The sequence below is a fragment of the Odocoileus virginianus genome, chromosome 7, assembly GCF_023699985.2.
Source record: "Odocoileus virginianus isolate 20LAN1187 ecotype Illinois chromosome 7, Ovbor_1.2, whole genome shotgun sequence".
NCBI classification, from domain to species: Eukaryota; Metazoa; Chordata; class Mammalia; order Artiodactyla; family Cervidae; genus Odocoileus; species Odocoileus virginianus.
Window position 1 is genome coordinate 19924484 of NC_069680.1, and position 13328 is coordinate 19937811.

At 55.0% G+C, this 13328-nt stretch overlaps 1 protein-coding gene and 1 long non-coding RNA gene across 10 annotated transcripts in view; one reads left to right on the plus strand and one right to left on the minus strand.

Annotated features, from left to right (window-relative positions):
- Positions 1 to 3748, minus strand: part of LOC139035978 (uncharacterized) — a 100334-nt gene extending 96586 nt beyond the window's left edge. For 2 of the 8 annotated variants that reach the window (XR_011488647.1, XR_011488643.1), the window contains exon 1: positions 3259 to 3746. This is a non-coding gene — a long non-coding RNA (uncharacterized lncRNA). Of the gene's footprint in view, positions 1 to 3258 lie in introns of all 8 variants that reach the window. The other 6 variants (XR_011488646.1, XR_011488644.1, XR_011488648.1 and 3 more) reach the window with 6 other exon arrangements.
- A 48-nt stretch (positions 3749 to 3796) lies between these two features.
- On the plus strand, positions 3797 to 10604 carry EMX2 (empty spiracles homeobox 2). 2 transcript variants are annotated; one of them, XM_020894439.2, is made up of 3 exons: positions 3797 to 4813; positions 6705 to 6889; positions 9097 to 10604. In XM_020894439.2, exons 1-3 carry the CDS (start codon positions 4405 to 4407, stop codon positions 9262 to 9264), a joined length of 762 nt encoding a protein of 253 aa, XP_020750098.1. In that variant the 5' UTR covers positions 3797 to 4404; the 3' UTR covers positions 9265 to 10604. The 2 variants fall into 2 exon arrangements, with proteins under 2 accessions (XP_020750098.1, XP_020750099.1); XM_020894440.2 differs by lacking the exon at positions 6705 to 6889.
- Positions 10605 to 13328: the final 2724 nt, after the last annotated feature.

Genomic DNA, 13328 nt, shown 5'->3' on the forward strand with positions numbered 1-13328 from the left:
AGCAATCTCAAGAGCCAAGATGTAACACACACTGAGAGGTTAGGTAACCTGCCTAAGATCATCCAGGTCTGGCTTTGGGAGGGTCGGGGGTGAGGGCAGGTTTACTAAGGTGTAACTTACATACAGTAAAACTCACCCTTTGTTGTGCACAATTCTGAGTTTGTAAAACACACACACACACACACAGATGTATAACTGCCTGCCATGATCAGGAGGTAGAGGGGTTCTATCACTCCCTCCATGGCCTTGCAGGCAGCATTGGCCGTGATTTTAACGGATGACAAAATGGAGTTTGGGAGAGGTGGTGGTGTTGCCTAAGATCGCTCAGTCAGTAAGTGACAGATTGGAGACTTGAACTTCCATTATGTGCCTGCCAGATCAGCTGCCTGCACAGTGTAGCCTCCTAAATCTACTGAGCTCAACAGTCAGAGGCTGGGGGTGTGGAAGTGAAGAGCCTCCAAAATCCCCCCCACCCCCCACACTCTCCACTGCTCACACCGGTACTTAAGCAAACACCCACCCTTCCAGGAAGGGTGAGGAACAAAGAGAGGCCACATTCTGCAAGGCTGGGGAAGCCCCACGTAAAGAGAACAGCAGCCGCTGGGTCCAGGGAGCGGAGTCTAGGGGCAGCCTAGGCTCTGGGTCCAGACAGACTAGGGTACCCAGAGATTTGATGCGCCTCCACTGCCAGCCTGGTTAATGAGTTACTCTCCTAGTTAATTCCCCTGCACGTCGAGGCCGGCAGCGCCAACACTTCCAAGCTCCTGGTCCTGGCGCATGAATTAGCATAGATTACTCTCCCCTTCCAGGACTTCCGAGTGAGGCCCCTCACTCACTGGAAACCCGCTTCTTCCTCACAGGGGCCCAGGAAAGGCGTGGGGCCAGCAGGGAACAGGAGCAGAGGAACTGGCTCGTCTTTCTGCTGCCAAGGAGGCCGACAGGAGATTCTCTCAGCCTCACCCACCTGCCGATAACTAGAGCCTGCTGGGGTAAAGCCAGCCCCCTCCAGGGCAGTTTGCAAGAGGCGGGTGGCCTGTCTCTTGTAGGCTGGGAGAAGCCTGGGTCCTCTGCCCTGGCCAACTGGTCATACTTTGGGAGGGAGACTGGGGGTCTGGGATCCAGACCACTCACTTCCTTAGGACACTTTCTGGACACATCTTGACCAAAGCAGGCGAAAGCATTTACGGTGGTACCAGTAACACTTGAGTGCTCAGCCTGAGAGTTTAGAAGAGATGGCTTCACCCTTCCGCCCAGACACTGGGTGGAAGCCCTTGGCTTTCAAGATCGTGTCCTCTTATTCCCCTCAGCTAAGATCACGAATACTGACTGTTCAACGAATGGCCATTCCCTGCCTGCAGACAGCGTGGGGCTTTTAGTATCCCCAGTTTCCATTTGGAGCCTAAGGCTGAGTTTGACAGGTCTGGTCTGCAGGTGAATCTGAACCTCCAGCCCTCCTGGAGATGTTTCTATGGAGAATGGGGTCCTCTCCCACAGACTCCAGGATCGGGGATCTACAACCCACCTAAACTGGGTGCTTCTTTCTGGGAACAGAGGGCTGACCTCTACTTCTACCCCAGATTGGCTGGCTAGTGCAGCCCAAAGACTTCCAGTTTTCCTTGTGGCTTCAGGCTCTGTGTTGGCCTGAGCACAATGGGGCTTGTGTCCCTACAGCCTAAGAGAAGGAAGGTTTTCTGAACTGGAGATGATATTTTTGGTGGTCTGTGGTTTAGGACCCAGGGAGATAGTATTCAAAATGCACCCCACCCCAAAAGGCTGGATCCAGCACCCTGTTTCCTTGGGCCTGTGGGAAAGGATGAGGGGATGCCACAAAGCAAGGTGGAGAGAAACTGCTAAGGGTGAAAACACAGCCAAGAGCCTTGCCCATAGCTGGCATCAGAGAGCTGAAGTCTGAGGCAGGGCAGGCTTCTTGGGATATGAACACAAAGCTGAGGCCCAAGACTGTCCCGTGTGTGAATGTGTGTATGTGCCCTGGGAAGGCTGGGAGGAGGCAGCACCATGATCTCTGCTGGGTCCTCACTAAGGCCAGGTGCCCAGACAACCTCAGAAAACGCACTCCTAACCCCTTTCTTGCCTAGAGTGTTTTCCAAAGGGGTGTTTGGACCCTCCTCTCACTGCATCCCCAATACAGACTATGCCTGGAATAAAGAAGAAATTGACATGAACATAAATACACAGCAGATGTATCCTCAGAGGATCAGGGGTGACCCCAGGACAGGGAGCAGGTAGCTGGCAAGGCAGAGGAACAAGTTCCCAGACCTGGGGACTTACGACCGATGAATCTAGGGCCGGTGCAGCCTGACTTACAGGACTTCCCTCTTCTCCCCCTCCCAATCGACATTTTTTCAGTCTCACGGGCAACCTCAACACCAAACACAGGCATTTCTTCGTCCTTAAGCAAAATGACATGGGCCTCCAAGTAAGAGATTTAAAGGATGCCAGATTTTTTTAAAATCATTAATTGTAAACGTGCAAAATACCTGCTGGTATTTCACTTTAGAAGAATGTAATTGGCAAAAAGAAAAAAAAGAGAAAAAAAAAAGAGGCGGCTGATGAATAGATAATAGATCTTTAACCACCAATAAACAGAGAGCAGCGCCAGCAGCCTGGGGGATGTGATCATAATTATGCTGCTGCGTGAGCCAATGGGGACGAGGGAACTCGGCCCTAAAATCATCCCAAAACCGAAGGCAAGCTCGAAAATGCGGACACGGCCTAGGACTGGAGAAACGATCTGCACTCACTAATTGCAAGCCCTGGGTTTGCACAGCAACCCACCCCTGGGACGACAGATGGCAGAATAATAATAGAAATAGTGACAATAAATAATAATAATGACAACAACACTGACAAAAATAATAACGACAACCTAACGGTAACAGTAACAGCACACCAGCCTCTCCCTTGACCTTGGACCCCTAGTCCCAGATATTGCAGAAGGAGCTGTTTGGGGGAAGGAGATGAGCCCCTTCCCGGAAAGGAAAATCGAGACCCTGTGGGGGAAGCTGGAAGCGCCCACCGTCCCGGCAAGGTGATCCACTCCGGTCTCAACTTGGAAAGTAACGAGCCGCGTCAAGGATGGAGAGATCGGCGACCCTGAGATCTCGAGGCTACGCGCGGTTGGAGGACCCCCAGCACCCCTCCACGCTAGGCTCCCTCCTCACCTAGGAAATCGCCGGCAGTTTCGCTGACCGAACAGCTCCGTTAACCCTCGCGGGGAACCCACCCCTTCCCGCTTACCCTCGAAAGCTCCAGGGGCGATTCCAGCTCCCCAGACGCCGGGCTGCGGAGGGTAGCAGCGCGGAAGCGCTGGGCGCGAGGAATATGTAGTGTCCGCGTGTCCGTCTGTCCCCCCCAAGCCCGGGATCGGCAGGCTGGGGAATCCAGGGGGCCGCAGAGGAGGCGGCGCCGACCGGGGACTCTGCAGGGACCGGGTTGCCCCGGAGGGAGTGATGGTGGTGGAGAGGAGGCGTTGGCCGAGGGGGAGGAGGTGGGGAAAGAGGAGGAGGGAGAACTGGAGGAGGAGAAGGAAGAAGAGGAGGAGGAGGAGGAGGAGAAGCGAAGGAAGAGGAGGAGGCGAAAGAGGAGGAGAAGAAGCCGCCGCGGCGCCGAGGGAGCGAGTGAGCTGGGGGCGCGGGGCGACGGCGCCGGGAGGCTGGGCGGCCCGGCGGGCGCAGGAGGCACGGCCGCGGCCACGGCGGCGACTCCGTTCCACTCTCGGCCCGGATCCAGGCCTCCGGGTTCCCAGGCGCTCGCCTCCCTCTGACGCACTTTAAAGAGTCTCCCCCCTTCCACCTCAGGGCGAGTAATAGCGACCAATCATCAAGCCATTTACCAGGCTTCGGAGGAAGCTGTTTATGTGATCCCCGCACTAATTAGGCTCATGAACTAACAAATCGTTTGCACAACTTGTGAAGAAGCGAACACTTCCATGGATTGTCCTTGGACTTAGGGCGCCCTGCCCGCCTTTTGCAGAGGAGAGAAAACTTTTTTTTTTTTGCCTCCCCCGAGAAACCCCCCCCACCTCCGCCTCTAACTTCGACCCCCCCCCCCCACGCCATCTCGCCAAAAAAAAAAAAAAAAAATTACCCCAATCCACGCCTGCAAATTCTTCTGGAAGGATTTTTCCCCCTCTCTCCAGGTTGGGCGCGTTTGGTGCAAGATTCTCGGGATCCTCGGCGTTGCCTCTCCCTCCCCCTCCCCCCTCCTTTCCTTTTTCCTTTCCTTTCCTTTCTTTCTCCCTTTCCTCCCCCCACCCCCACCCCCAACAAACAAGTCCCCGATTCTCGTCCGTTCTCGCCGCGGGCAGCGGGCAGCGGGCGGCGGAGGCAGCGCGCCGCGGTCGCCGGGCCCCGGGAGCCCCGGGCGCCCGCTCCTCGGCGCAGCATGTTCCAGCCGGCGCCCAAGCGCTGCTTCACCATCGAGTCGCTGGTGGCTAAGGACAGTCCCCTGCCCGCCTCGCGCTCCGAAGATCCCATCCGTCCCGCGGCGCTCAGCTACGCCAACTCCAGCCCCATAAACCCGTTCCTCAACGGCTTCCACTCGGCCGCCGCCGCCGCCGCCGCCGGCAGGGGCGTCTACTCCAACCCGGACTTGGTGTTCGCCGAGGCGGTCTCGCACCCGCCAAACCCGGCCGTGCCAGTGCACCCAGTGCCGCCGCCGCACGCCCTGGCCGCCCACCCCCTGCCCTCCTCGCACTCGCCACACCCCCTCTTCGCCTCGCAGCAGCGGGACCCGTCCACCTTCTACCCCTGGCTCATCCATCGCTATCGATATCTGGGCCACCGCTTCCAAGGTACGTGCCACGTCGCGGGGCCGCGGAGCGCTTCATCCCACGCTGCCCTCGGCCTGCTCCGGGTGGGCGCCGGGCGAGGCCTGGATGGAGGTTCTTCCGGCTCGACCGCCCGCGCGCTGCGTCTGGAAACTGGGCGGCTAGGAGTCGGGCATGGTGTTGGTCCCCAGTCTCCGAGCTGCGGCCGGTTTGGGGGCTGGCCTGCGGCCGCTTACCCCTTTAGGGAGGGACGCAGAGGAGTTGCTTCCGAATGCTCTCTAGGCGGGCTGTCCTAGCCTGCTGCGAGTGCTGGACACCGAGGAATCCGTGGCCCGCGGGGTGCCCAGGCTCTCCGTCTCCTCGGCTATGCTCTCGCCGTCCTGGCTCCTAGGGGCGCGGGCAGGGCCTGGCCTCAGGTTCGCCTTCCACTGCGTGTTCGCCACCCACTCCGCGCCCGTGCCTCCTAGACCCGCGACGTCTTGGTCTCTGACCCTCTTCCAGCAGCGAAGAGACCCTCACGCCCCCGGAGCAAAGTCAGGGGGGTTGTTTTATTCTGCTTATTTCGGAGGCTGGGGAGCGGCGGGAACCGCGAGGGTAGGAACCTCTCCGAGGCTCGGCACTCTCGCGGTGACCTACTCAATTCCGGCGCCGAGCCGCCGCGGCGGGAAGGCAGGTTCGGTCTGATTTTTGTTTTTGTTTTTCCTTTAAATGAACCGGGTCGGAAGATGGGCTAGAGGAGATGTTTGGGTGTTTTCCTTTCTTGCTGTTTTTGGGGATTTGTTTTTTTTTTTTTTTCCCTCGGGGGGGGGGGGGGGGTTAGGAGGAAAGTTAAAACTCCAGTAAAGGGGACAAGTAATTAGTTTGGCGATCCGAGCAGGGAGAAGACCTACCTCCCGAGGCAGCCGATCAATACTCGGCGGCTTGTCCATTTGTTAACCCTTTGCGTTCCTGCCAGCGCCTAAAGTCGGGTAGACCCCCCCTCTTCCTTAATTTCAGAAACCAAACCAAACAAAAACAACGTTTTACCCTATTCCCAGACCGGATTTGCCTCCATTCCTCCCTGAACTGTCGGTTTGTTTTTCTTTGGGTTTTTGGTGAATCGATTTCCCACCCTAGTGAGTGAACCTGAAACTGGCTTTGCTCGAAAAGTTTAGGGCTCTCTTTCCTCATTCTTCAGCAGCCACGGTCTTGGTCCCCACACCAGACTCGGAGTAGCTGGGATCTTCCGGGCCGCGGACCGTCCTAAAAGGTGCCCGCAGCTCCGTTCCCACCCGCCCCCCCACCCCGCCCCCGGGTTACGAAGCCTTCGCTCGCGTCTCCTAGTTCTCCGGAGCAAGGCAGCGGGGAAGCCGGGACCTCGGGGAGGAAGCGGCAGCAGAAACCCTGCGCACCCGCCGGAGAGATTTCTGTGAAGCCCGGGCTGCAACGACACGCCCGGCCTCTGAGCTTTTCCGGAGGAGAAAGACTTTTAAAATGTGTACCCGAGAAAACTTTAGATAGCGGCTCATCACCTCTCCGCCCCTCATCCCCGGGGGCAAAGTTTTCTCCGAGATTAGAAAAAAGAGAAAGCCGTTTCTTTGGGTCCAGGGCGCCAATCCCCGGATCCGGCCTTGCTGCCCCCTCCTCGATCCCCGGGTGCCCGGCGCGGAGGTGGCGAGGCCCGCGGCGCCCGGGGGTCTGCAAAGTCCGCCGAGGACATCTGCTGGGTGGCAGCCGCTCAGGTCCGGGCCCAGCGGACAGGGCCAGGCGGCTGGACCGGCGTTCCCTTCGCGCGTCGGGCCCCCCTGGGCCAAGCCGCACCGGCTACGTCCGCGAAGGCCCTGAGCGCGCGGCCAGGTCAGCCCGGCTCCGGAGAAGCGCGCGGCCCGGGCTAGGACGGCCCCCTCTAACAGGGCTTCTGCTGTGTTCCCCGCAGGGAACGACACGAGCCCGGAGAGCTTCCTTTTGCACAACGCGCTGGCCCGAAAGCCGAAGCGGATCCGCACCGCCTTTTCCCCGTCCCAGCTTCTGAGGCTGGAACACGCCTTCGAGAAGAACCACTACGTGGTGGGCGCCGAGAGGAAGCAGTTGGCGCATAGCCTCAGCCTCACGGAAACTCAGGTGAGCGGCCCCGGCGCGGCCACCGCATCCCGGATCCCCGGACACACGCAGCCCGCAAAGTGCGGAGGGCCTTCCGCCAACAGGCCGGGAGTTACTCCCACGCCCTGGGTTCAAGATGTGTAAGATTTGAGGGGCCCTTGGCTTCCTTGGGCTCCAGCACCGGACTGTAGGAGTCGACCCGCTGGAGGTTCCGGGGGGGGGGGGGGGGAACCGGCTGAGGTGCTCTTTCTGTAGGGCCGGGCTGGACTCGCAGCTCCTGGCTGAGACACCTCTGCACTTTTGATGAGACTTTCGGTGCGAGTCTGGGGGCACGACTGGGGCCAGGAAGAGGTGGAGTGTTTGGGGCGCTAGGCTGGCAAGAGAGGGCTGGAAGTGGGTTAAGAGCGAGGTCTGTGCTGCCAGAGGCTCACGGCTCACACGGACAGCTCCCAGTTACTCCCCTTGAGGGGAGAGGAGGATCAGGCCACCGAGCCAGGCATCCTGGGTGCGTCCCTAAGTTGGAGAAACTGAGCCAGGAGGCTGCGGAGAGGGGCTGCCTCAGGGGGCAGATCCCTGCCGCGCAACAGGGTCCCCCGGCGGGCCAGGCTCCGGCCGGCCCCGGGGTTGGGGAGGGGGGCTTCGGGCTACAGTAGGCGCTACTGTACGCGGAGCCGCAGGGCGGGGTCAAAGTTCCCGGCAAACAGTAACATTTTCGGGCAGATTAAGTTGTAACACTTTTCCTGGGAGGCGCAAAGAGGTCGAGGCTTTTGTTTTAAAACGTCCCCCAAGACAAAACCGAGGAGGGCCTCGCGGGTTGGTGCGGGGCCCGGCACAAGGCGCGGCCCGGCTGATTTCTCCTGGATAGCCGAGGCGGCGGTGGTCTTTGTCCGCCTCGCTGCCCACGCTGCCTGGAGTCTTTGTGTGCGTGTCAAGCCCCGAGCGCACCGACGCGCGCCTTGGGCGAGCGCCGGGGAGAAATGAATCGTCCTCCCCCTCAATTAGCAAACTCAAAGCAAATTAAACTCAGCCTTGTTCCAGCTCGGCTTTTTCATGGGAACACTTTGGGGGACTGGGGGCATTCGGGGAGAGCAAGCCGGGACCTGGGCCTGCCGACTCAAAGGAGAAAGCCCAGCGGACTTCAGGGGCTTAGGGGTACTGCTGGCAAAGTGGGGACAGCCCCGGGGCGTGGAAGGTGCAGTCACCACCATTTTCCTCACCTGTCCCTCGCTGCTGAGAAGCTTGGGCAGTGCCATTGTGTGGTCTGGTCAGTGTATAGGGACCCATCACCAATCTCCCCCAGGGACCGGTGCAACCCAGTCCCACATCAGTGCTCCCCAGACTTCCAGCTGCCCTCTGGGGAGGCCAGGCCGCCAGCCCCGCCCTGCTGGGAAGTGATGCGATGGGGTGGGAGTTTGGCCTTGGCCTGTCCTGGAGCTGGTCAAGAAGAGTACAGAGGGGGCTCTTCCCTTGTCTTTCTCAGTTTTACTTCCCCTCTATCCCACGGTCTTGCGGAAGCTTTCACTTTTGAGCCTCTTTTCCCAGCTGAAAAGATTCAGCTGGGTTAGTCCCCAGGGCTCTGTACCCCACCATCTGCCCTGGTTTTCCCCCCAAACGCCCACCCCCGACTGTCTCCCACAACTGCTCCTGCTCACCTGCGAGAGTCCTGGGCACAGAGGAGGAAGCGCAGGCAAATCCTGACTGCCTACCCCAGGGCCCAGGCCTTGCAGAGGAGGCGCTATATTTAGGCAGTGGCTGCGGAAGCCAGCAGAAAATAAAAGCCAGCACGTTCGGCCCAGCAGCGGGAATGAACTCTTTGCGGCACTGATTAGGTAGAGGGAGTGAGGGACCTTTTAATTTTCCTTTACTTATTGTTTTATAGAGGCTTCCCAATGTTTGCCAGGCTTTTTCACTTAATGGGGATGTGGGTGTCTTGAGCTGGTTGAAGCTAAAAGGGGCACCGAGCACGCGGAGCCGGCGGGTCCAGGGGAAAGGTTTCCCCAGGAGGGCTCAGAAGGGCCGGGATCCAGGCTTCCCGGGTGTGGCAACAGGAGCTCTGTTCCCCCAGGGAAAGCTCTGGGGGGTGGGGGTGGGGGTGCCAGTTAGCAGGATGCGCGGCCTGAGGCACTGGACTTTTGTAGTCTCAGCCCAGGGTCTGGCCAGGCAATAGAGGAGGAGGTCGGAGGGCGCTGTGCAGGAATACTAACGCGCCTTCTCTGCCTCTCCTTCAGGTAAAAGTATGGTTTCAGAACCGAAGGACGAAGTTCAAAAGGCAGAAGCTAGAGGAGGAAGGCTCAGATTCGCAACAAAAGAAAAAAGGGACGCACCATATTAACCGGTGGAGGATCGCCACTAAGCAGGCGAGTCCCGAGGAAATAGATGTGACCTCAGACGATTAAAAACACAGACAGAACCCCACCGAAACGGACATCACGGAGCAAAACAGAGACAGGGAGAGAAGGGGAAGACGGAAAAAAAAAAAAAAGAAAAAAAAAAAAAACCCTACAAAACAAAAACAAACCGCACACACACATTCACGGAGAAGGGGAGAGGGCGTCAGAGAGAGGAGCCGCGGCGCGATGCAGACGGGCGGCAGAACGCAGGGTCCTGATCCGAGGCCGCGCCTAGATGGCAGAAGACAGGAGGCTCCGTGATGAACACGCTACCCTTGTCTAAAGAGGCAGCTGAGTGAGTGAGGCAGAAAGAGACAGAGAGAGAGAGAGAGATCCTAAGGTGGCAAAACCGAAGGCGCTGTAACAAGGGGAGCTGTCAGTCAAACGCCAAACCAGCGAGACAAGATGATTGGCAGGTATTCCGTTTATCGCAGTCCGATTTATTTAAAAAAGAAATAATAATGATAATGGTGATGATAAAAGAAAAAAAAAACCCAACCACGCACAGGACTTTAAAATTTTGCCCTTTGAAGTGTTTTTTCCCCCCAATCTTTAAAAATAATTAGTAATAATAACAATCGAGATTCCATATCCAGCCCCATCCCACACCTGTTCAAAAACTTGAATTGCATGTAGCAGTTGTTGGGCGAATGGTGTCTAAAGACAGAAAATGAATTGTAATTTTCTTTTCCTTTTAAAGACAGGTTCTGTGTGTTTTTTATTTTGATTTTTTTTCCAAGAAACGTGCAGTCTGTAAACACTTTTTGATACCTTCTGATGTCAAAGTGATTGTGAAAGCTAAATGAGGTAGGCTCAGCAATAGCGGTCCTCTTTCAGAGAAACGGGGAACAGGATTGGGGGCTGGGGGTGGAGGGGGAGGGTGCCCATAAGAGGAGTCAGAGCTTGTGCTGGGAAAAGAAACAAGAACAAAAAACCTAAATTCTATTTCTTGGACATTCCCTTTCCTAACATCCTGAGGCTTAAAACCACAAAGTAAACTTCTCCTTTTAGTCATTGAAGATATTGGCTGAGTTCACCCATTTGCCGTAAAGGCCATTCCAAACTTTAAATCTATATATTGCAAAAATTGAAGGACTGTAGTTAGCGGGGATGATGTTAAGTGTGGCCAAGGACACTGCGGCAAGTTTTCAAGCACTGAGTTTCTATTTCAAGATCATAGACTTACTAAAGAGAGTGACAAATGCTTCCTTAATGTCTTCTATACCAGAATGTAAATATTTTTGTGTTTTGTGTTAATTTGTTAGAATTCTAACACACTATATACTTCCAAGAAGTATGTCAATGTCAATATTTTGTCAATAAAGATTTATCAATATGCCCTCAGAGTAGTCGTCTTGGGAAATTTGAAGTGATTTTTTTTTTTTAAAGCATCTTTTTAATTTGAGTGTGGTCCTTCCCCAACTAGGCTCAAGAAGCCCAGGCTCACCACCCACAAAAGGGCCAGACTGATGGATTCTTGGGCATTTTAAAGAGAGAAGAGGGTGGAAAAGGGGGAGGATTAGGAAAACTTAAGTCCTTCAGAAAAGAGATGGAAGAAAAGTTTTCCATCCAGACCTCTGCCCATTGCACGGCCTAAAGAAGGAGTTTAATTCGAATTTCAGGTTAAACATGCTTACTACTCTTAATCGCTAGTTATTAAAAAAAAAAAAAAACTAGACATATAGCTATGCACTGAAGAATATTCCCCTAAGATTAGGGAAAACACTTAGCAGAATCAGAAACCTAGGACTTTTAAACTGTGTTTCTGACCTCAAACCCCTGAAATGTGTCTCTTCTCCCTCTCTTTCTTCCTCCTACTCTTCCTTCCTTCTCTCCTCCCTCCCTCCCTTCTTTACTTCCTCTCTCCAGCCCCAATTTGCTAAAGGTGATGAGATGAGCCCAAGGGCCTCAGCAGCCTTATAAGGCAAGCATTCTGAGAAACCTTCAACTCTCAATTTTAACAGTAAAGAAAAAGTTGTAACCAGTCTTGGAGGAAACTTAGCTCCCCCCACCTCTTTCCCCCTTCTGGGGGTACGAGGTTGTTTTTGCATGCTTCATTTGCTTCTTATCCTGATAGGCTGCATTAATCAGTTTTATTTCCATTGATAGAGAAACCTCGTCTGTTCTGTTCGAGCTACAAAGCGTCCTGCAAGCTTTTGTGAAAGTGCAAATCAGTTTAAGCAATTATCATACCAGGAATATGAAGGGGAAAGAGGAGGCCTTGCCCAGTGGTCTCCTTTAATCTCTTAATCCACGGATCCAGGGGGGCTGCCTGGACATAATTTAGGACAATCTCCCCACCCTTTACACTGTGATAAGGCCAAGTTACAATGCAGGGCAAAAATACAAGCTTTGTTAACATCCTGCCTTGAAAAGTTAAGATTAGACATTCTGTGCACGTGTGGGGACTATAGGGCACTATGGAAATTTTTCTTTCTTTTTTTTCCCTCCCCTCCTCTCTTCTAAAGTAGATTTCATTCTTGGTCTCTCTCTCTCTTTTTTTCCCCTTTTATCTCTGCCTTTCTCACCCCCTTCCTCCCTCTCTGTTTCTCTGGAGAACTCTGGATGTTTGTAGGGGCATTTCCACAGAGACTCCCTGGAAAGGTGTGGGTGGACTGGGGGAGACTCGGCTCTGAGGATGCTGGGTGAGAAGGGGCTGATTGAGAAGAGGGGTACTCTTCAGGAGAGGGGGACAGGTGCTGCCCTGTGTATCCCGGGGACTCAAGTGGGGGATTCCAGCCGCTTGGACAGTGGGACCTCTGTGGCCAATAGCTGTCCTCTGTGCTTCGCAGTCCCTGCTGCAGCACCTCCGCACCTCCTTCTTTTAAACAAGTTACCTTTCCCTTCGACCCACTTCCTCAAGCCCAGAACACCTCAAATACGGAGCACAGACCTGTTAAAATTCAGACTAGCCTTTCCTGAAGAAAATTTCCCATCTTGACAAAAGGTTTATTTCTGCAAGAAGCATATACTTTTAAGTACCAGGAAAGGGGGAGGGTGATGAAGATTTTTTTTTTTTTTTGGTAAATGTCCTATATAGTGTAACAGCAATAAAATCATCAGAGAATACTATTAGCTTTGGAAAAAAAAAAAACCTAAAAGCTTTATTACAAACCAAGCTTTGAAAATAGGGGGGATTAGGCGGCTGAAAGGGTCCCACAATGGTAAGAAGAAAAGGTTTCATGCTAATGAGGTTAATGCCCTTTGTATCTCGGGCCTCCACATCTTCATTACGCGCTATCTCCGGCTGCACGGAGCGGCTCAGAGAGCCGCAATCCACTCCAACGCCCCCCTTCCCGGCCCAAAGAAGGATTTGATAGCAGCTCTGTTCAAACTAGATAATTATATCTTTTCAAGTCGGAATTAAGATAAAGAAAGTGAAGCAGAGGCGGCTCGCCTTGATCCACTGCAAACAAATTTGGCGCACTTTCGAGTCCTTCCCCCGCCTCAAAAAGGCTGGACAGTCAGCTTATTAGCCGCTCGTTTGCTTTATTAATTCATCTATTTAAAGTGGCAGGATTAGAGGGTCTAATGTGGACGCGGGCTGCCGTGGCGCCGAGGAATATAAATATTTGCGAGATGCCATCCCACGATGACTATCTGGGCGCGGGGCGCGGGGCGCAGGGCAGGGTGCGGGGCGCGCGTGCTGTGCGGCTGCGTCCGCGTCGCAGGGCGCGCGTGCTGGGCTGAAGCCCCTTGGGGAGGGGAGCGTGGCAGCTATGTGCTGCAGGTCTGTGTCCTCCCTCGTGGTTCATGGGTACCAGGCCTAGATAACCCTGGCAGGGCTCAGTGGGCATCCAGGGTCAGGTTCGGCTTTTCTCCCTGCACCTGGAGCTGCACGCATGTTGCCTTGTGTCCTGCCTGTTATCCCGGCTGGGATAGGTTACACATCTGATCGATGACCGGCTCTCTTGTCGATTGTGTGCGTTCACCTGAGCTGAGTGAGTTTAGGGAGCCGAGAGGCATGGGTTCTCCGTTAACATTTCCCCGAGAGTCAGACGGAATGTACAAGGCAAGGGTGCCCCAACCTCATTCTCCTTCCTGCGAGGTACACAGGAGCTCGGCGCGCG